General features: G+C 34.1%; 2 protein-coding genes across 4 annotated transcripts; one reads left to right on the top strand and one right to left on the bottom strand.

Moving 5' to 3' along the window:
- Positions 1-916: 916 nt before the first annotated feature.
- LOC148606464 (uncharacterized) lies at positions 917-16103 on the top strand. 3 transcript variants are annotated; one of them, XM_088544109.1, is made up of 2 exons: positions 917-1234; positions 11097-16103. In XM_088544109.1, the coding sequence occupies exon 2, from the start codon at positions 11153-11155 to the stop codon at positions 13160-13162; it is 2010 nt and encodes a 669-aa protein (XP_088400235.1). In that variant the 5' UTR covers positions 917-1234; positions 11097-11152; the 3' UTR covers positions 13163-16103. The 3 variants fall into 3 exon arrangements, with proteins under 3 accessions (XP_088400235.1, XP_088400234.1, XP_088400236.1); XM_088544108.1 differs by lacking the exon at positions 917-1234 and adding an exon at positions 1269-1524; XM_088544110.1 differs by lacking the exon at positions 917-1234 and adding an exon at positions 6408-6559.
- Positions 16104-17290: 1187 nt separating this feature from the next.
- Positions 17291-20401, bottom strand: LOC148606463 (IQ motif and ankyrin repeat domain-containing protein 1-like). Its single transcript, XM_088544111.1, has 6 exons — positions 20172-20401; positions 19658-19892; positions 19178-19253; positions 18584-18718; positions 18301-18429; positions 17291-17829 (listed from the first exon to the last, which is right to left on the bottom strand). The coding sequence occupies exons 2-6, from the start codon at positions 19851-19853 to the stop codon at positions 17673-17675; spliced, it is 693 nt and encodes a 230-aa protein (XP_088400237.1). The 5' UTR covers positions 19854-19892; positions 20172-20401; the 3' UTR covers positions 17291-17672.
- Positions 20402-23950: the final 3549 nt, after the last annotated feature.

Genomic DNA, 23950 nt, shown 5'->3' with positions numbered 1-23950 from the left:
ATTCAGTACTTAAATGCATACATGTACTTCTAAAACATTTCGGAAATGACTGATTTTTTAACGAAAAAAGTATATTGAAATTGTACACGTACTAAAACCCGTGCGAGCATAAAAAAAACGGAGAAATAAATGGAGTTATTTTTCTGAAAATGTAAGCCTCATCCAAAGATGTTCCTTATGTTAATCTGTCGAAATTTTATGGCATACAGTATAAGTTATCCACACAAAAATGTAGAGGTTTAATGCAAACTTTGGAGGGGTTGACTAATTAATAACTTGTTACAGAGACAGAAAAGGAACGATGAAAAGGCACGTTCTCAGAGTAGATAGCGTAAATTCTGCAACGAAATTTAGAACTACGCCATATATACAATTTACAGAGTACCCCAATATTTTATTATCATATGTTTGTATGAATTCAGTAGGATTGTTCTCCGAAAAAACGTTTATTTTTAAAAGTATAAATCTTGTTAAAGAAATATGTTAAAGCTGTCATATCGTGACCGGCTTATTGTCAAACATGGCAATTATTATTCAATTTATTCTGATGATTGACATATTTCCTATCAATCTGAATGTTTTTCATAACCCGAAGGCCGAGAGTTGCAAATACATTCGTGTGTATATCTAGACCGCGTTTCTTTTTTAATTTTTGCAGTTAAATTTTTCGTTCACCATTAATTTCGTAAATATTCAATATGGCTGTTATGAATATATAAAAAGTACGTTTAATTGAATTTTAAAAAATTTGAATTGTGCCTCTTGTTATGGATAAAACGAATTCATGACGGCATGCGGGAAATATCACGGATAAAAAAATCATTGTTTTTTCTATGAACATTTCGTGACCCTTAAAGTTGAACACGCTTGACTGGCAGTGCTTCTTACTCCTGTGAAATCTTATTTAATGGGATTTTAAAGTACAAATTGAAGTGAATTAAAAATCGACTTTTATTTAACAACTCTCAAGGGCTATTGTAAATAGCCATTGATCGTATGGCAGTAAACTTAATGTAGGCTATTTATTGACACTAGTTCCTTTTAAAGGCAGGTGTGTCGACATGCTTGGCGATATATTTAAATACACAAAATCTCTCATGTGAGTCCACACAACTTCTATTGAACACGAACTTTAAAAAAAAAACAACACTGGAATAGGTGATATAATTATTGCTTTTGGGTGTATCAAAACCGGAAGAGCATTCTTCGGATTTCTCGCCACCCGAAATTACAGGTAAGCAACGTAATTTGTTGATTAGAATTTGTCTACCTGTAGAACTTCTATAAATTTGCACCTGTAGATGATTTTATCTATAATAACACTAATATCCGCCAATAAAAAGATTCATACGTAGAGCAAATTAAATTTACAACAATCTCAGTTCTCTGCCTGTAAAATTGTGATAATCAGAATGAATAGTTGGCAGTGAATGGAAGAAAAATCGATGTAAGCCTACTGGAGCTTAAAAAGACATATTCTCATTTCTTCCGTGTCAATTCTAACGACAATTGGACTTTCATAAGGTAAGGAATGACATTGTTTACACATTGAATCAGCACAATTAGTAATTATTTTGTTTTTTGCGATTTAATTACGCAATGATAGAAGCTATTGATCTGTCGTTGGTGCTTCGATTGAAATGCAAAATCACTTCTGAAAGGTTATTCCGGATTAAAAGATATAAACATTGAAGTTATATTCAGGGCGTGACAGGCTTTCTAATGTCTGCGTTTTTGTAACGAATTGGTGTATATATATATATATCTTAGAAAGAGGTGGTTACTTGCATACAAATTTCTGAATAAAGGAAAATTAATGTATAGTATATGATAGTCATAGCTAAACGCAATTGAATCTAGCAGTATCAAATAGAAAAGTATGTTAAGGGTGTTGTAGATCCCTCTTATATGATATATGTTCATGTGTAGTGTATATGTTCACTCCCATCTTGAGTGTTTTGGGAAAAATGTCGATTCAGTTTCCCAAAGCATTGACAGGTATGGATTCAAAAATTTATAATTAAGGGGGATCCAATGCAGAAAGTTATAGATTGGTTCGGGATATCATTTGCTCATTTTTGCCGTAATTAGCACAGATAAGCAACTCAAAAAAATTGTTCATTTTTCATTGTGGGTGAGGTGTTCCAACCCAGACCTCTACCTCTGTTCTGGATCAACCACTTCTCAAAAGATCTTAGACCTTACTCTTTAACGGATAAAGTACTCGGCTTTTCTGAACTAATAATTCAAATGCTTATTATTTATACATGCATTAGCCTTCGAGTGTACATTTTGTCTAAATTGTGAAACAGAAAAACAAAAAAGGCACAACGAACAGGACGAGTTTTGGGATAGTAATCAAAATGAAATTCGATGATACAGCCATTTGTGTGACTAAACATAGTTTGTTTAATCTGTAACGCTTCCTAGAAATTCATTTTGTTTTCACAACTACATCCAACATGATGTTAATTTCTCACCATTTGATCTTATCTTTTTAGGATACTAACTTAATAATATTTCTATCACAATGGAAAACAATTATGTCCTAGTGGTATATCGCAATTTTTATTTCTACTGTCGTCGCTGTGGTGCACTGCTTTTTTTTGTTTTTTGTTTTTTTGGAGGAATTGCTTTTTAACAGCAAGTAAATAAAAGTTTAATCTAGTCATATTATAACATGAGTAATATCTATATATTATTATGTCTTTCCCTAAAGGATATCATCATGATGGATTAAGAAATTTTAAGCCATGAACTCAATCAAGAATTATAGATTTTTTCTCTAAGTCAAAATTTGTCGTAAGTATGTAACTGCTTTCCACACTTCCAAAATTTCAGCTGAAAATCTATATGCAGATACAACTTTTGAAACGTTTACGGGATTGGGAAAAGCATATATGATAACCACATCCAGCATACCAATGTTGCTTAGAATTTAGTTAAATAAAATATTTATATAATATGATGATCATGAATTGTCAGGATAAAACTTTATTTCTGTAGAAGGTTCCAAAAATGTATCTTGTGGGATACGTGAAAATGAAGTTCGGTCGACAGAAGAATAAACCAAGCTTTATGTCTTTGTGAGCAAAATATTTTGTTGATAGCTGGTGACAATAAAGTACACTTCTATTTAATTTGTTAAATATCACACTCCAGGTTGAATTAAGACAGCATACCATTGGACTTTTCTGATTTATGGAATAACAATAAACAACTCACTTTGACGGGAACCTGATTGCATTATATTTCCCTAGAAACTTAAAACTTAAATTCATCAATTAAAGAAAGAACATTTAAAGATTCCAATGCCATCCTTTCGAAGATCTATGGATTTAAATCGGCTTAACATTTGGTTACGTAAGATATATTTTATTCCCTCAGTATTCAAAACATTCAATCAAATAGATAAGAATAATTTACATTTGTACATTAAATTTGTCACAGCTTTATATATTCATTTTGAAACCAAATTAAAGCGTTTCAACAAAAGTAAACAGAAGTAAACAGGTTTAAATAGGAAGATAAGTATTTTGAATTGAGTCATTGACGCCTGATCTAGTAAAATATATTATTAATGTCACACTGACACTGCAAGATAACCGTATGTGAACGGAAGTTATGAAAGGGATTTAACTCATTACTAGGAACCGTCTAAGGCAAGGATCGAATTCCCGACCGTACACTACCCAATCGGTTTATACCTTTTATTATCAACTCTTTATTGATGTATTAAACCCATGTAATTTTATTGAGAGGTCATAAATTTACCTGGTGTGAATAAAGCAGTTTTGTAGTCGTTTTACAGTCAATGAATATTGAATTGATCAGCATTAGGGAGAAAATTTTATGATCAATATCAGCGAAATTATAGGCATGTTAGTTTAGCCTAATATAGCTATGATAGGGCATGAACGGAATCTTAATTAGCAAGAAGACATCTGCTTCTTCTTGGCTAAAGCAGACTTGTTTAAGAATAATCAAATATCAACGCTGTCCTTAAGGTACAATCTACAACATTGGTAGATTTGTACTAATGCGACAAAAAGAATTGAACTTAATGATAAAACCTAATGGCTATGTTTATCACTTGCAATTGAACAACCTTGCAAGTTATTAGCCCTTTTGTGACCTTACCTCATGGACACTTGTTTAGTGCAGGTGGGTCCATGTGATAGTGTAACTGACCTATGCAATTTTTAACATAGGAACCTTATGTCTTTAGTTAGGACTAGCAACTCTGATGATCCCCAGCTCTAGTATTATATATGCATATCGCTTCATTATATAGAAAGGGTGTTCCTTTATTTACCAGCATGCTTTATGCTTTGTTTCATAAGGTATATTTTAAACAATTATGATTTCGCTGCATGAAATTATCTGAAGTTGGAAGGGTGTGTTCCGTGAGAGTCTTTAGAAGATATGAATGATAACATGACCTTTTGTGTGAAATGACATTTCATCCTGCGATCTTTGGTATGTTCAAATTTTTTGAGATGATAATTCATATTTTATCAGCTAAGTATAGGACAAGTATTATCGTCTACATATAGGTAGTATTTGTTTTTCTTAAAACTCACAGTGTCTTAGAAATTGATTGTATGGTATGTGGTGCGTAGTGTTGCTCTGTAAGCTTCTCCACATAATTGTATGATTCAAATTTGACTTGTTCATACACTTTGTCGTAGATGTAGATCTTATATTAATTTTATACAATTCACCATTCGTTATTGGTATGTAGTGTCACTCTGACTACAAAATACTAAATTATTAATTTTAGTTTTACATTTTTTCTTTTACTTTGAGCGGACTCAACGGTTTGTCAGATGTCTTATGTGTACATGACCATGCATGTAATTTTTGTGGTCATCAGTTATATCAAATACAGCTACATGTATCACATACAGGCTTTTGAGCTCTTGACATGAGTCCGTGGGATTTTTCTGCTTTTTCTTTAATGTATATACTTTTTTAAAGTAGTTTACAAGAAATACATTTTTTCGACACTGTACATGAGCTGATTCAATACAGGACTATCATAGTTCAAATTCTTCATCCAGTTTTATACAGAGGCTAAGATGGACCGCGGAAGTGTCTAAAAGATGCATTTTTGGCACAAATCTATGTTTTTTTTTTCAATATGATGATCTATTCGGTCGTTATAATTTGCTCATTCGACTGGTGTTTCTGAAGAATTAATGGTTCTTGTATGAATACAGGCATATATGCCTAAAGCATATGACTAAGCCGTTTGTGCTATCATTCTTTGTTTTGTCTGAAAAACCTGCCTTTCTGTCATTCAACTTTCTATACAATGTGTCAGTAAACAGTTAAAATACAATTAAAAGCGGGTGATCCTAAAGATATTATGTCTTTGAAACATGCCATTGTATCTATCATTATGGGTTCTTTGGCTTACACGGATTAAACCATTCAATGGCACAGTTCCCATTAATCAGTCACCCAGTGTAGACAGTGCAGTATACCCTCAGATCAATATGAAAATATATTTTATTGAAAACACCTTGCCATATCTTGACTTTGTCTGACTTCCTATTATTGGGTGCCTAGATTTGAATAAGGTCGTCTCCATTATACATTTCACTGTCACGTGCTTTCTTTTTTTCTTTTGATGAGACCAATCTCATGCAAAGAGGGTATATTCGCTATTTTAAAGTTTTACACCTCTGCTGCACTCATTTCATAACCCCGCCTCGTCATGCAAATTTGTACCACAGAACAGAAGTAGCTTCGTTGGTAACGAGTAATGGTCATGCTCTGTGCATTTTTTCACGTCCTGTATAGCAGAGCAAATAAACTAGCGGAGTAATACGTACTGAACAAGGAAGTTTTACATGTTTGCGGACGAGATTGTTATGAAAGCAGTTATACCGGTATTCCGACTGTCTGTCTGTCTGTCACAACGTACCTCGTGTATCATCTTTGTTATTAATTTCTGTTCAATCAATTTTTTTAGTATTTTAATATAAGATTTCATTTAAAATGGTAATATGTACGATTAAAACATATAATTGTTCTTTTTGTCATGGATGTATATTGTAAGCATTGTGGCTCTAAATAATCCATGTCCATTGTATCTGAGGGTCTTAGGGAAAGACTTTCAAGACCTATCACTTCAAATTTATGCTCAATCTTTTCAGACAAAACTCTTCACATTGTCTTTGAAGAGGCATTATACACTGACAACGTTTTATTTACATGTTTGATCAACAAGCGGAATCTACTTCGTCATCACATCTTAACGGAGAATCTGACTATGGGCTAAGCCAAGATACCACTGTAATTATATCCCAATAAAATCTACATCCGTGACGCGTTTATCGGAATATAATTACAATATGGACGGATACAGTAACTGATTAACATAGAAATTACAGGGTTTATCAATGTAATGGATATACCATGTATAAACTTGGCTGAAAAAACTTTTGTTTGGGCCAAATATTTTGTTGGTATAAGCTGGTAATGTTTGAAGTAAGACGATGAACGTTGAGAACAAGTTAATGTAAGGAAACGTTCTCACGCGGGAAGAAAGGTGGAGTATGCTTATTGTTTATATTGACTTGAAATTTTAGCTTTTTTATTGCTTTTGACTTCCACTCGAAATATTCGTGACATTTAATTTTAAAGCATTTTTTCGATTAAAGTTTTTATTACATAAATGCTTGTGTGTATAATAATTAATAACAACAAGTGGTCATGTATGTCTGTTTGTTTATTGGGGTTTAACGCTCGAGCAGCAATATTTCAGCTATATTCAGGCGATCAACATGAAATGGATGATAAAATGAACATGAAATGATTATGAAATGAAAAAAGGGATGGGACACAAGGACAATGGGGTCGACAAATTTTGATTACCACTGGAATTAGGGAGAGGTGGGTAGAGTCGGGCAATTTAGCCTCCTGTGGCGGAGCCCTATGTTTCCTACTCCGGGAGAATACCACAGTAGGGTTTTTTAACACGCAAGGAACGTGGCATCTTTCACAACACGGTGAACCACTATGGTTTGCGGTCAGGTTTTCCGTATTATAGCCTGACAACCCCAGCATGTAATACGCCAGGGGTACCCCATTCCACCACATGGGGCACATAAACCAGTTGCTCTGTGGGCAGAGCGCCCTAGCCCCCGGCTAAGGTTTTGAGCACTACTTAGTCGCCTTTTACGACAAGCTTAGCGCTGCTGCAGGCCTATTCTTTTGACACCCGGACCCGCACGGGTCAGTGGTCATGTAAAATTATTGAACTGTATTGGTACATGATTCCCCATATGTCCCCAAATAACGTTCTACATCAGATTTAAGAAGGCACGTACTGTGCTCTATTGTTTTATTTTATGTGCCTGCTTATGAAATGGCCCATTTACTTCAACATGTATAGCTGTTCTAAGAGATGCTTTGGAATCAAAAGAACTCAAGCGTCCTTAAATGGTTTTATCGGCAAAGTTGTGTATGCACTATGTACTAAGTTTTTTGTATCAAAAATTTATGCCTTTAAACCTTTTTGAAGAACAAATATTCACCTTAAATATTTAAGGTCGGAACATACTTACGTGTCTTATCATTAACAGAGTATCATTCATCTTAAATTTTAATTTATGCACCATTGTTTAAAGTAAACATAATTAAAATTCATGACGGATCACATGCTAATGAGTGATTATGTCTTCTTGGTGGTCAAAACAACGACATTTTTGACCTTTTGACCTTTTTTATACACGTATTTAACTTATTTGAACATTTATATTTCTGAATGAAAGCTTCATTTTAAGCTACATGCTTTTAATTGCAAACAATGGGGGACCACTTTTCTAGATAAAACGTTTGCTGATTTGACTCACGATTTCGCAAAAAAATGCATGCAGATGGTATCCTTAAATCCAAGCTTTTCAGGAGCAGAATGTCTTTTTTAAAAATACATTTCAAGATCCGCCTTGGCCAATACGTGAACAGTCAGGTTTTGACTATTGAACATACATTGTGCTATACCGCAACAAGGAATTTAGCCTACATATATTAAAATCCATTCTGAAGCATATTGTTTGTACATCTACAATAAAGCAGGGTCTCTTACTTTGATTAATCGTTATCGCTATGAAATGCATGAAGTATCTGCCATAAGACGTTTAACCTTGACCATTTCATTACTACATTGTAAACGAAAAATAATACGTCCGACTAACGTCTAACGTCTAACTAACGTCTGATAATGCGTAGCTGTTTAGACGGTTCCGGCTGTATACATGCATCAACGTACAGTTATACTTCATGTACCTCCCGTGCGAGATAATTTATTAGAATATTCAGGGACGTCAATAACCCAATCTGCGGAAATATGGTACAAGTATTAAACCACATTGCAGAATGTAAAATACATTGAAATAATATTTTATATGGGTAGGATTTAAAAAAAAAAACCAAACCACGAAGATGACACTGTTTTTGTTCGTAATACGCCTTTCTGGGATTGGAAACCTTTTTATCAGTTTTCATAGATTTTTTTATTAAAATATTTATTATAAAGCACACTGGTGTATTAAAACGACCTTATTTGAAACAGGAATTAGAATTTACAAACCAGTTTTAAAAAAGCAAAGGATAGTCGCATTCAAGACAGAAACTGTAAAATAAATTGTTCCGTTTGATTTCTGGTCAGAGTAACAGTTTGTGTATTTAAACTACATGCTTTATTTATTTCAATACATACCAAATTGGACCATATAATATTTGGTGAAGTACAAAAAATGCGTTTACTTTTAAAGAACAGACGAGTCTATTTACTCCAAGTTGAGAAATACAATCCGTTTTCAAGGACTTTTGAATGACTTAGCACTTTGGTCAAATATTTGTATATCTGTTCACATATAACTGGTATTCGCGGTCGGCTAGGATCTACTTAACATATGACGTTTGCCAGTGTAGTCAGGCTATGGAATTTAGGGTTAAACATATACCATAGTGTAATATCTGTTGATAATACTATAACCCAAAAACTTGCGGATTGTCGGTTTTGACTAGCCGTAGATACATACACTGTTACTCTAATGATCTTTATTTCATCTTTTGACGTGTTTTTGGACCGCAAAGACATGATATATTTATATCAAGCTAGTTCTGCAGTTAGTTTGTGACTGACGTGTCCGTCCCCCATGTTTTATCGCCTGGTTACAGTCTCAATTTCTTGTTAGATTTCTAACAAATTCTAATGAAGTGTTGGTACATTGTAACCAAAACAATTTGATAAAGATTGAATTTTTGCTGAAGTGCATTTGGGGGGGGTGCCTTTAGCGAGTTTGACTGGGTTTACAATCATAATATTTGTCTTCTTGATACTACTCCCCCTTGTCAGAGTCCCCTGAAGTTGGTATCAATAAAAGCTTAAATGGAATATTTTTTTACAGAAATCATTTAGAGTAGGATAATTTTCTGGGGCCGACTGTCCATAATAAGGATACGTGTTATGTTATAGCGTACTAACTACAATTCTTTCATCATACATTTACATGAATTTAACCTTTACCTTTAGTATATACATTTACTGCGGTATGTTACATACACGTACATGTATAAATGTAGAACTGTGACACTTGTTTTGCAGTCATTTTAACAAAGAAACCCAACACCTGTCTAGAAAATTTGCTTACGGTATAATTCCATTGATTCAACCATGTTTGTGGTTACTCGGGAACAAAATGTAACCTTTTGACACATGCATTAAAACCTATTCTTAAGCAAGGACGTTATTTGTGCACTATTTACCATGAATTTGACCTGCAAGCTTCAATCCATTCGGGCTAATAGAATTTGTATGACATCTTGGTGATTGTATCATGTGCATCATTCTTTGGATTTTAATATCCGGGTATTAGTTACTTTTTGTATTGTTACCTATTTTTTTTTGCTATGAATAGAACTGAACGTGCTTAGAACCGTGTGACCATTAAACTATAAAGTTCGTCAGAATAATCGAGTTCAATTCCAATCTGAAAAAAAAACTACTATGTTGTGATTACGATATCCTGTGTCGAAATTTCGACATAATTATTTCGTAATTTTGAAATAGGATGTCGTAATTACGACACCATATTTTTTTTCCGAGTTGCCAACACCGGCTTCCATACTAACAAGTTATATGCCCAACAATTGGTATAATTTTGATTTGAATGGAGAGGGAAGGAAATACAATCTGACCGAGTTTAGTGTTGGCTTTTGACTTGGTTTTAATTGTCAACACTCAAGACATTCTAATGAAGAGGAAAAAATATATCAAGACTGTGATGTGTATAGAATGTTTCTTTTTGTTGCAGTCATTTAAGTGGCTGTGTCACAAAATCATGATTATTTATGTCACGTGAATGAAAGTAAAATGTATACAATATTTTTTTATGGATTGTATATGCATTCGCCAGTCACTGACATTTCTATTTGAACATGAAGACAATCATGCGCATGTCTACATTTATAAACGGGACACGATTTTGCATGTCCGTGAGCTAAATTATCCATTTTTTTCTGAAGTCAGATGTCTTTTGTAGGGTGAAAATCATTTATCAATAATGCAATCTACTTGCATTTGTTTGAACAAAATTTTTTTGGTACAATAAGAAAGAAATAAGTAACAGTCTTTTTGATAAGTTTTTTTTTATTGAAAGGAGTAGAATAATATACACCTAAAAATGGTAGAGAAGTCAAAATGGCAAAACTTTTAAATGAAATTATGGATGTGATAGACATATACCATGAGCCTCAAAAACATTCTGCAAGATGGCGGAGAAGTGTCGTGAATTTCCTCCAACTTCGCTAGTGATCGGGCACCGCGAGATCAGTAGACTGCCTAGTCCGTTTTCAAATGTCGTCAACAAACTCTGGCAGTTTCATGGACTTCGGGAGCATTCCAGGTTGTGTCTGTCTCCTTTCATAACACTATCAATGCATGTGTAATTTTAATGTTAATAAATATTTAAATTGTGTATGACTATCAATCCATGCATAATGTTAACCATTTAGGAGTGTATGAATACCAAAAATGGGGAAGACGAGAACTTGTTTCATTTTTAATTTTCTGTTTTCAGGTCCTGATGTAACATTAACACCATTGCCTAGACTGTTACCATTCTTCATATCAGCAATGGCGGAAACTCAGATCAACGTCGAATGTTTGGGAAGTACAATTCTTTCTAAAGCAACAACTTCCGGTTTAGGATCCATCCAAAAACCATTATATGAAAAATACATTCAATATCGGAAATCGTCTGGTAAAGGGAAGAAATCCCAACGTGCATGGTTAAAAGTTAACCCGGATGGAATTACTGTGATTTTCCCAACAGATGAACCTGGGCATACCCAAAATTATTTTTACGAGAAAAACTCAATTAACTTTTTTGATGCTGTGAGGTTTACGGTAACAAAGGGGAATGATAAAAAGTTTCATTATGCATTTTTACCTATTGACGAATCACATTCATTAAATCAGGGTTACGATAAGTTATTTTCACAGATGGACAAAAAATATCAAAACTATGCAAAAATGGAACATCCTACTATTATAACGTGTGTAATGAGGAGACAATCTGGTGTCAGAGCTTTAGATTGTCATGGATTTGTCACAGAAAATGATAGTGACGCTTTTCGGATAATGTCTGCTTTTTCCGCTATGCCACCGGAAATGAGACGCCTTGGCCCGGATGTGCAAGATGAACACGAGCCACGTTATCAATATCGTCCTCCACAAGGACAAAAACCAGATCTGATACAAACAGAATTCGGACAATTTGGAATTTATAAAGGTGGAAAACCAATTAATCTCACCGACGAACATTTCCGTGGAAATACGCGGGAACCCGATCGTAGAGGTTATCAAGATGAACCGGAAGTAGATCGCTATATTGGCAATATTGGTAAAGACGAAAGACCCCAGAACAGATATAGTTTTGAAAATAGAAATGCAAGAAGAGACGATTATCAGGAAGGACAACCTGTTTATGCAAAAGTAAACAGAAATTCAGGGGAAATCCATCACGACCGCCAAAGATCTGGAGAACTTGTAGACAATGGTCGGCCTTCTAATCTACATTTCCGGCAACGATCCAATGAAATAGAAGACGTACATTCTCCACGATATGAAGACAGATCGCCATACGGACAAGATCGAGGACGCATGCAAAATAGGGAAGATCATAGAATTCCGCGAGTAATGTCGCCTCTACGAAATCAGGGTCGTGAACCGCCTGCAACGGCTCCTAAACCACAGAGAGCTTTATCTCCTGAACCAAGATTCCCTCGACAGGATGGGCGGACTCCTGAAAGCCCAAGAGGGGTAACGCGCAATTTCTCGGGTCGTGAAAGACCTCCTTCTGGACAAATAGATGCACCGGAAAGCCCAAGAGGTGGACAACGTCATAGTTTCGGTCGTGACCGTCCGCCGTCTGGTCCGATTTCGTCTGTTTCAAACTTGGAAAGTAGGCAAGACAAGCCACAAAAACCTGTAGCTAAAGTTCCTCCACATCTAGTTGCCGGAATTAAAGTGTTGCCTACAGGGTTCGTTCCCAAAGCAGAATCTCCAAAAAGTCCACGTCGTGATTTAATTGGTAACATTGAAAATTATTATACAAACGACGATGATGATCCATATGATAATGCTGTTTCCAGACAGGACTTTTATGATAATAGAAAAATGGTCAAATCAGACAGTATGGACGAAAAGTACTACAGAGAACAAGATAAATCATTTGGTAGCAATCCACCGCCAGATGTCCTTCCAAAGGAAGAGGCACAACGTAACTTCCGGGAAAAGGGATATGAGCAAAGGTCAAAATCAAACACTGAAAGTCCAAGGTTTCCAAATGACGAACGTACTAAAAGGAGCAGTGCTCCTCAAATGAATTATGGAAAGCATTGGACGTATGGTGAACAACTGGAGAAATTCAAACAAACTGAATATGAAGAGCCTTCGAATTCCTCGAATTTTGAACATGAACCTAGAGACTCAGGTGGTAAAATGGTGGTCGATAAAAATGGCGCCAAAATAGAACATGACTACGCAAACATGTTTTCAAAAGTAGGCATACGCGAAGATGCAAATAGTCAGCTACATACTGCTGGGACTAACTTTGAATCAGAACTTGGTTACTTCCCTTGAAATTATGCACTCATCGCGCAATTGTGTGAGTTACGGACCCTCTCTCTCAAAGTGTGAAATGCTGGAAATTTCACCTGTGGCGTTTCTCATTGTAATATCTTCAAATTAATCAAAAGAAACTGATATTTAAAAAAAACACCTTACCATTTTGACAGGAAACTGTATTTGATTTCATACTGTATAAAATTTATCCATTTCTAAATTCTTTTAAAAAAACAACACTGAATTGCACTCGTTTATTTGAAAAGGCCTCACTTAAAATAACGTTTTTTTCCCCATACCCGACCCTAGCTCCTGGCTTTGGGTAGATAGGATAAGAAATTCCAACAAAAGTTCATCTGATTTTGTAAACAACCGTCAAAAGAAGTGAAGATTTTTTTTTGGAAAAATCTCGGAGAATTTTTTGGATAAGGCTAATTTTTTATATGGGTAGCTAGGTAGGATAAGAGGAAACGCATCTAATTTTAATTTTAGCCTACTAGTAGTAGGCAGTGGTTTAGATTTACAGAAAATCTCGCAATATTCTGTTTTTTGTTAAAAAGATATTTTTGTCTTCGGGCATTAAATTCACAGGTAAATTTTCTAGTTTTAAAGTGTTGAAAATTGAACATTAAAAGCTTACAACATCAAGCCAAAATAAAAGTTTATATTTTTTATACACGTTTTTATCACCGAGTCGCTAGTATACACCCAACTTAGATATACTTTTTTTCAGATTTTGTTGTGTAAACATCTATTTTCGACATGTCATTTTTCGTCCCTTGGGTAAACATAAACAAAACTGTTTATTTGTAAATCTTGTATAACTTATAAGAAATTATAGTTCGTTTCACTTTTGTGAACAGCAATAGTTTGACTTTGGTAATTAGTTATAAACTCTAAAGATAATATTTTATTTACAGGGCTCACCTAAAAAAAAACATGCTAATAGTGATGAGTCAATAACCTTTCTCGATAGTGAAAATGTATCCAGTATACCCCATTAGGGAACTTACATTTGATTTTTAGGAGGAGCTAGGATAAGATTTGAAAGAAAATTTTCAGGATTGAAAATTTCAAGAAACAGAAAGACAAGAAAAGCCATAAGAAAAACAAACAAAAAGGGAAGAAGGGATCTTTCATTTTCCTTTTTTGTTTTATATTTATTTAAAGTCAATTACATTCTACCCCCCTCCCCTTCCTAAAAAGAAAAAATAAATGGTCGCCCTCTTAGTAACTTGATAATCCATGAAAGTAAGGAAGAAGGCGGTGAGAGAAAATTGTCTAATGGTATAGAGCTATGTAGTTAACAAAGATTGCGGGAAATAATTTTAAGTAGAATTTTACCAAAATTGTTCCGACTAATTCCCATTACTTTCCCAGCCCTGGATACGCATCCTGTTGGTATTTTGTCATAAATAGGAATTCTGAAATATTTTGGGTTGTTAACGTAGTGGACCAAAGAAAAATGACTGATCACCCACTGCAGGATAGTTCTGAAGTGTACATGTATGGACTCTACTTTGTTATACATCACCGTTCCAAAAGTGAGTGTCATTTTTTAAATCTACCCCATAGAATTTATCCAACATTACTTAAAAAAATAAAAACAATGGAGCCATTTCACATGCGATTTTAAGGAACTTATCGATTTATGAATGAGAAATATTTCGAGAATAACAAACCAGTATAAAGATTTGAAGTTTTTACTACCGAATTCCCAAATATCATTGATTAAATATAAAGAAAAAACTACCTATAAAAGCAAGTCAATTTTTGATATCATTTTTAAGTCTGTAATATTGTTAGCGATTTTTTGCACTCTTAATATCAGTATTTTACATTCGCATATGATTTGCATTACTATATATTACTACTCCACAGTAAGCTGCTGGTCAGTGCCGTGTTTACCGTCACAGCTTCGTAGTTCTAGCTTCATACCAGATCAAAATGTACCGCTTAAGTATACGTGTTCTACAAGTGTTTTTTTTTGTTTTGTTTTGTTTTTTGCTTGTATGAGAACGGGAAGTTTACATTCAACATTCAAAGATAAAATGATCAGTTAGCATAGAACATTACATAAGAGTATTCATATCAAGGGAACCAAGATTCTAGCGGAAGTCACCCGAGTTGGAGCATATCGCATTCGTGCCATTTCTGATGTTAAGCGCAAGCCAAAATTAGTGGCATAGAATATTTGACGATTGGGGACTTCGAAGACTTCAGTTCGATTTTCTTTTGAACTTTCTTGCTTTGCATATTAAGTGTCAGTATCTGTAAGTTGCAGGCATTAGGTGAAACATGGTATGAAAAAACGCATCATTTTGATAGTGTACTTTGACTATTTGCACCATCAGAATCAAGAAATAAGAACATATTCCAGATCATGTTGGTGCATTGAGTTATAATTTCATTGAAATACACTGAAAATGAACATTTCGAGGGCAAATAACTCTGTCAACAACCTCATTATTCTAACATTATATTGAAATTTTTCTGTGCAAAGCCAGTAATGCAGAGATTTTTTTTTTTCAAAACGAGAAAGTGCCATTGAGTGATATTACATTGTCAGCTCGGTGGGGTTTTTGACATGCATGTTTTTTATTTTTTTTATATTTTGTCTGATTCTTACAAACACTTGCTCTTAAAGTTCTCTTTATAAATCGTCAACCCTAATATACCTATACACTTCTGTTTTATTTGAAACTTTCATCATGATTTATGCAATGACAATATTTCTTGGGGAAAATGTAATTTATATAGATTCTGTGAGGAATTTTAAAATTTGACTTTTCTTGCATGGTGCTGTATAATAAAGAGAGATAACTCGCACCGAACATTAATTTAATGGTTACGTGTTCAAATATGCATTTGTTAATAAACGAATTGTTGTTAACGGTTGAAGAATAGTTGTGTTTTACTAAAAACTTATATTTATGAGTTTTATAAAAAGTTGATGTCATTTTGGTAGTTTCAGTTACATTTGGATTTCAAATTCAATTCACATTTTATAAAACCTTTATATAAAAGCTACAGATTTGAAAGAAATATCTAAATATTTACCTAGACCCAAAACAACAACTGCTACAATATAAAAACGGATTCATTTATATCTCAAATTGTGTTAATGGAAAGAAAAACACTATCACTGCCTTTAAAAAGTGATTTAGGTACCCCCAAAAATGGGAATTCCGGAGTTAAACGGCAAACACATCCCGTTGCTGGTTTTGTTCGTTTTGGTTTAACAGATATTTTTGTTGTTGTTACTAAAAGTTCTGTATGGATGAACTTGATGTCTCTGACACATTCCTCGTATCCACTTTCTTTTCTACATATAACACAAAGTAACGAAGTGTTTCCCACACGAATGAGCAAAAAACTCGAAGGTGGAATCGAGTGCTTCTCGGGTGATCAATCCTGCTTCTTGCGAGTCACTCATGATTTCACTGATGTAGCATGATTCTCATCTAGTTTAAAGAAAACAAGACTTTCAGTTACAGACCAAATATCTTCAGTAAGATGTTAATTTAACACGGTTTATTTCTTATCGGGAATAAATTCTAACGTTCTATTGGTTAAACGTTGATCAGCTAATTTTTAGAATTCCAAAGTATTGAAAGAGTAATCAAGGGAACCAAGGTTATAGCGGTAATCAAACGAATGTAATCCAGGGAAAAAGACCGGACATGGAAAACAATACCTCCAATTAATTCAACACAATGATTTGAACATTCTAACTTCATATTTCTACAATTGATTGGACTGAAAGTGTAACTACTGCGACCTTGATATCGATAGACGGACAATGGACAGAGTAATTAAGAGTAATCAAGGGAGCCAAGACTCCAGCGGAAATCATAAGAATGTGATCCAGGGACAAAGATCAGAGAAGGAAAACAGACACACACAACAAAGAACATAAGTAACTAAAATCATACATATAAAGTAACAAAAGCAAATGAGCAACTCGGACCCTACTAAAAACTGGGAGCATGGACCAGGTGCACCGGTAGGGTAAACGTCCTCTGATTCGTTGTACCAATTAAATAATTGAAATACGAAACAGAGCACACTGATCACAAAGTTCACTAATTATGAAAACCTAAATTGGATTTGGAATGAACAAAGCAAGAAAAGGCGGCAGATGTCTTTTTTTAAAGATAGTCTTTATTTTATTTTGGTACCGTGGTCTCATGACAAATTCGAAATAACTTGTGGACGTTGGACAGATTAAAGGTTGATTTTAAAACTTACTATCGGATTAGCACTTTTATAACTGCGTAACTTTTATCCGCCTCTTTTCAGTAACACGTTGTATGTACAGTCATATTTATTTCAATTAAAATTCTAACTAGAGTATAAAACAAATATAACAATTTAAAAGTTGAAAAAGAAAAAAAAGAACACAAGGAAATAATCTGAAACATGACATAAAATATAAATGAAGATGGATTGATCAAAATGCTGGAAGGATATCCTGAGAACCAATATTACACATATAGCCCTCGTTCTGGACTCAAACAATAGTCTTTTATTGCACCAAAATATAATACATCTTATCACCAGCATCAGGAGGAGGGACTTCCCCAGTCATGACGACTATAAATACAAATTTGTCCGCCATTCCTCCCATAAATTTGGATTGTTTGTATTCTTCTCCGTCTTCTTCTTTTACCAACGATTTGAAACTACAACACAAAATTTATAAAAATGGATTCAATGAATTTGAAGAAAAAAATCATTTGTCGCTTTGTTTTCTACTCGGTGGCTGACGGATTAAGACTACTCCATATAACTATTTATTTTGTAGCCGAGAAATTTTCATCGCAAAATGAATCGACAAATCATCGCTTTATTAAATCAAAATGAGTTTATTAACTTAGTAAGTCTACTTGTTAGAACTTCTTTAAAAACAACAAAACAATAATTTACAGTTTCAGTGACAGTCGACTTATTCGGATAAAAGTGTCAACACATTCAGATGACAGTGTCACGAGACCTGTAAGGGTCTCTGATCGCACGTTTCAATTATAGTTACATTCAAAACCTAAATACGTCTGTGTTTTCTGTTTGCCTGGCAGAAAAAAAAACTCTGTACTATCATGGTATAATGGAACTGGATCACCCTTTTAAAAATGAACAGTCAAAAACAAACTTACTGGTCATACTCCAAAATTCTTTTATCAAGTATTTTATCCATCAATCCATCTTGAACTTTGTTGACCTGTGTTGTTATCAAGTCAAATCTGTCAATTTCTCCTAAATCAATTACCATGGGCTTGCCATATCTAAAACATACAAAAAATTTTTAGAAATCATGTTTCAGTTCCAATTTATTCGTTCCAAGCTCTGCTATTTCCTTTTCAAGTTTTAAAATCTGGTTGTTTAAAAACAAAATTGCAATAAATTTGTAAGAACTTTTCCATGAAATCTTCAACTTACCTCAAACCTCCCAGTAAAGCCTTCCTGATACGCTCGGAGTCCATTTCTGTAGGCGAGACAGCTTGGAGTAAGTTAGTATCCCTATAACGGAGGAACGTACAAGCGGTAGTGCTCGGATCTAATAGTAATGGCCACCTGCAAATAAAAATCATTTGTCAATAAAACATGTAATATACAGTTACTTAATGACAACAAAAGTTTAATATGTCACAAAACTAGAAGCTGTATGTGATCTAGTCTTATTTTTATAGTTCCCTAGATCTAACCCTTAAACCCTCCTCTTATTTATTTGGATATTGATATGTCGGGTTCAAAATATCCCAATGAAAGGGACGAATGTTGCATGCAGGGTTAGAGGGAATTCGAACTATAGGTTAAGGTGTTTTAAGCCGCGTGCAAGGTAAAGATTACCTTGTCCACATATCTCTCTTCCTGTTTCTCCTTAATTTTTTTTCTTTCTTTCTTTCTTTGTTTGTTTATTTTTTTTGTATTCTTTTCTGTTTTTTTGGTGTTTTTTTTTGTAGTTTGTTTTGAAAATCACATGGATATTGGTTTCTAGCCTTTGCAGAAATAGTGTAGAAAAACCAAACTTACTTTCCGGATTTGAACCAGTTCTGTTCTGGATCTGTTGTCATAACTCCTGACAACTGTTTAATAGCCATATTATCCACTGAAAAGAAACATAAACGTCAATCCATTATGGTTCAAATAAAAAAATGAAGTGCATGTAGGGGAAGGTTCAAGAATACCATTTGCTAGTATTTACCAACATTTTGCAGACCCCCAGAATACAAGAAACTAAGCCCTTCCTCTTCATTACAAACACAGTCATATAAGACGCTACATGAGAAAAACAAATTAGGATATAACAGCTTTTCTCGAACTTGGGCTTATAGAGGGACTACTTGTGGTATCAAATTGAATTTCTACTCTGAATCGTTTCCGTTGTTGTAGATTTTGCCTGGACCTTATTTTTCTTTTGACCGTGAATACTGCACTACCTTAAGTTGTAAACTTTGAAACTTTCCCTATCCCCAGGCCCACCCTCGTGCAATAAAGATGTTGGTCATTTACCTTGAATTGCCGGTTTTACGGGTGCCACTTCTTCTTTTTTCTCTGGTTCGGATTTAGCTGCTGGTTTTGTTGCTCCTGTTGTGGTTTTAGCTGCTGGTGTTTTTGTTGCTGTAGTCTTAGTTGCTGGTTTTGTGCCAGTTTTAGCTGCTGGTTTGGACGCCGTTGTTGTTTTCTTGACTGCTGGTTTAGGTGGCATCTTTTATTATGTGATGACGATCAATTGGAATTAAAGTGTCTAAAAAGAAAGCTATCTTTTACATGGTGCAATCCTAACGGAGGATGGATAAACGGAATTCCAAAATATGAAAAGTACACGATAATCTGTCTACAGTAGCATTTTGTAAAGCGATTGCAAGACACATGCATGATTGTGTTCTTTGGTTTTTGTATCTGTTTTTTTTTAAATTTTCATCGCAAATTGCACAACAAAACTATGAGATACACACATGGACAGTCTTACTATTTTTTCACTATTAAAACATTGCAAGCTATAAAATATATGAAAAATACTCACATTTTCTTCTCAATCTTGTTGGCAACAGGGGTAAACAAACTATCTATTATCCTAATTTCTGACCTGGTATTCTTGTGGCAAGTCGTGTCGCAAATAGATTTAAATGTTGGTTCGAAGTATCGATCATTTATATAGAAGGACAAGTTATTAAATCGCCGACGTATGGAATGTATTGTAATCTTTGAGGAAATACCCTTTCCAATTAAGAATTATTTTAGAGTACGACGTCACAAGCCGTAAGAGGTCCCTACTATTTATGTACATACATGTATATAGTATTTAAATCCAAAATAGGTATGATTTTTGTATTATAATGAAACTACAAATAGTTTGCAAGGCTTATAGGAAATATCTGGATAGAATAGGGTATTTTTTAGATTGACGATGCTTCAAGTTTAAAAAGCCCATTAGATCCCATGATTTGAAAGGATTTTTCTGGAATGCCTTTAGAAACCTCCATTTTTAGAGAGCTCCTAAAGTTAATTATTACCTCTTCTATAATTTTCATGCAATAGGATAAGGTACAACAAAGCTCCTTTTTTGAGAGATGGGTGTATTCATGGAAGGTTCAAGGGGAACGGGGATTGTGAATTTGAAAAAAAAAATCACAAATTTTCATGTGAAAATACTGTATTTTAAGGAAAAAATACACACGCCACAACTATTCGAATCCGCTTCGTCACGTGTACTAAAAACTTCATTAAACTGCTGAAACGAGATGGCAAGTAAAAAAATTGTTAATAAAAAGAAAACGTTCAAAATGTTTTTGATCATTTCTTCATGATCCTGCCTCAGTGGTCTCGTGCTAGCGTGTTCGCCTCGAGTACGGGAGGACATTGGTCCGATCCCAAACGAGTAAAACCAAGGACTTTAGATTTGGTAGCCACTGCTTCTTCGCCAAGTACGCAGAATATGGGAGTTAACGCGACTGATGGTTAGCTTGGATTCAGAATAATGTGTCCGAGTGGGTTTGAATGCCTAGCTGCGGGCTTTTTTGCTTCTACCAGAAAGTACTATAAAGAACTGGCTCAGCGTGTTTAACTTACAAAGCAGTGTCTGTTCGATTAGTCAAACGTTCTTGTCCTGGAATTTATGAAATAGTTGCCGTATTAAACCACAATCAATCAATTCATCCTTTTTTCTTGTGTTATTGATGGGTTAGTTGAGGTTTCTGTTAGCGGACATATATGTCTCCCTATGCCCACTACCGATATCATGTTACCTATTCGTTTTACTCAAGTTTTTCGGTGCTTTTCATTTTTTTTGTCTTTTGAGCTAGTTATGGGCAAATTGATGTCTGCGCAACAAAACGTCAATATATGCAGTCGAATGATACGTTATCTATTCACTACTTAAGAGGCTGACCGGGTAAAAACCAGGCAGATCCGTTGATATGCATGGCAGAAGGTAAATTTTATCCCACTGAATTTTTTATTCTAATGTAATACATTACATTGGAATAAAAAATTCAGTGGGATAAAATTTACCTTATACGTATGCCAATTCGTACAAAGTGCGTTTTAAACCGACAATGGATGGCTCTGAAAATTTTTTTTTAAGTTTCCGAACAAAACAAAAAGATTATGTTAAAACTAACGAGTTATATTATCCCTTTTATCATTGAATTTCAATGCTATCTATGTATTTCTCTTCAATCGTTGCAGTAAATAAAAATCAACATTCGACTTAAGGAAAAGATGCAATTGTGATATGAAAGTGTTTTTAAAACAAAATTTGTCATGTGCCACCCTCTTAATCGTTCCATTTTTTATTTTTCTACTGTATACGTCTCGTCCATTGTTGTAAAATAATATGTTGAATTTAAACCTTCTCTCTATGAGCATTTATCGTTGGGTCTGATGCAATTTTGTAATTGCAGTAAATTCTAAAATAAACCGAACCCTGAATATTCCGAAGACCTCTCTAAAGCAGACATTATATGCAGTCTCATTTGCATATAATGTCAATTTCAATGTATTTTAACTTGCGATAACCGAAAACCTGACTAAATTGACCAAACCTTTTAATTTTCGGAAGTCATGGTTAACGGTGTTTCCATGTTCAATGAGAACATTAAATTTTGAATTTTTTAATATCATGTTTTTTTCTTCAAAGCTTGTTATGAACTTGTATGAAATTCTGAGCGATTTTTTCAATTTTAATAACTCCGCAGAAAAAAGTTATTTTCAGCTCTTTGAGATGAATGAAACAAAACAGAAGACAGCCATAGTGATACATTGAGGATATGAGAGAGTCGTATTTGAAAGTTTAACAACAAAATGAAGAATTATATTGTTTTATTTGTACTTAACTTGCCACGTGTTCAGTGCTGTATGTATGAAGTATAATATGTATAATATCACAACGTAGTGTGAGAAGAGGAATAACTCTGATCTAAATACCGAAATAACATAATTCGCCGGATTAACTGTACGTTCCAACAATGAATTTCGTGCTATATGCTCTTCTTGGCGTTTTTCTGTGAAACAATAGTATTGGCTGGTCTTAAACTTACAAACGACCGATATGCTGCAAATCTACTCTTTAATGTCAAGATAAAATAACACTTCCTTGATAATATTTATTTGAATTTTCGAACAATACTTGGATAGAAATACATACTATCATCTCGAACACAAGAATCATGCAAAAAAGGAAACGAAAAACAACTTATTCGAAATAAACGTTGACTTTTACTGACGATTACGCTTAACTTATGAATTTGCCTTTCTTTCACAAGCAATAAATGTGACTCGATGACGTGTACATAGAACTTAAGCCAGGGTCACTTGAAAAAAAAAACATTATGTCATAATAACGATACAGCTATATGCGAAATTATGACATCGTTCGTTTGTCCAAATCACGATATATTTATGTCGAGGTTACGATATAGTAATTCGAAATAACGACATAATTGTTTTTCAAGTGGTCTTAACCGGCACCGTAAAATGAATGTCCACAAGTAAGTAGCACTGATTGTAATAGTGAATAATCACCTGTCCCTTCATGTGGGTTTATCGTTAATTATCAATTTCATTTCCTGTTTCAACAGATTGAAAAAAAAACATATATATATAATAATATATTTTGTTTGAGTTTGTCCAGTGAATCATTTTTTTCAAACAACCGATAACTAAGCATGATTCTTGTACTGACCAATACATTATTTTCTCATGAAATTTAATGATATTTTACAACATTTGAAACGTTTCAACAAAGTATAGATTGTTTTATACTGGAAAGCTTTGTAAGAATCAGACAATTTTAGAAAAAAAAACATTGAACAAATATATAATGGATCCTGCCTAAACCTTACCCTGAATAATACCGAAGAATTTTCTAAAGTGGACATCACCTAAAGTCTTTTTTTTGCCAATTTTAATGCATTTAAACCTGGGTAAACAAACCATCTATCTATACCGACCAAAATCAATCTGACTTGTGTTCGGTTTAGACAGATTTCAGTGTATTGAAAGACCCAACGTTGAAATGTCGGAAAAGTATGTTACTTCAAAGAGAACATTTATTTGAAATTTCATAGATAGAAATTGATTTACAAAACCTCCAGATTTTGCATCTTTTCATTGGAATGTAAGAATGCTGTGCTTTTTAGGGGAGTTACAGAAATGCTACTAGATCACCCACTATAGAGCATCCAGTTTAACTTTTAATTTTGATTTTACAAATGGTGATTTTTGTCCAAGGAATAGGATTTCATATGCCTATAAATCTGATTCTTACAAAGACTGATGGTTTTAAGATGAGCTATGAAATAA

Source organism: Perna viridis, chromosome 9 (assembly GCF_037379345.1).
Source record: "Perna viridis isolate PV_CMFRI_1.1 ecotype Kerala chromosome 9, ASM3737934v1, whole genome shotgun sequence".
Lineage (NCBI taxonomy): Eukaryota > Metazoa > Mollusca > Bivalvia > Mytilida > Mytilidae > Perna > Perna viridis.
This window is presented reverse-complemented; position numbering and strand designations above follow the sequence as displayed.

Bases quoted from the DNA above. Each gene is read 5' to 3' on its own strand.
- LOC148606464 (XM_088544109.1), top strand. From the start codon at position 11,153: ATGGCGGAAACTCAGATCAACGTCGAATGTTTGGGAAGTACAATTCTT.
- LOC148606463 (XM_088544111.1), bottom strand. From the start codon at position 19,853: ATGCCACCTAAACCAGCAGTCAAGAAAACAACAACGGCGTCCAAACCA. The intron at 19,254-19,657 runs GTAAATGACCAA...GTTTCTTTTCAG, and splicing joins CGTAAAACCGGCAATTCAAG to TGGATAATATGGCTATTAAA. The intron at 18,430-18,583 runs GTAAGTTGAAGA...TGTATGTTTTAG, and splicing joins GCTTTACTGGGAGGTTTGAG to ATATGGCAAGCCCATGGTAA.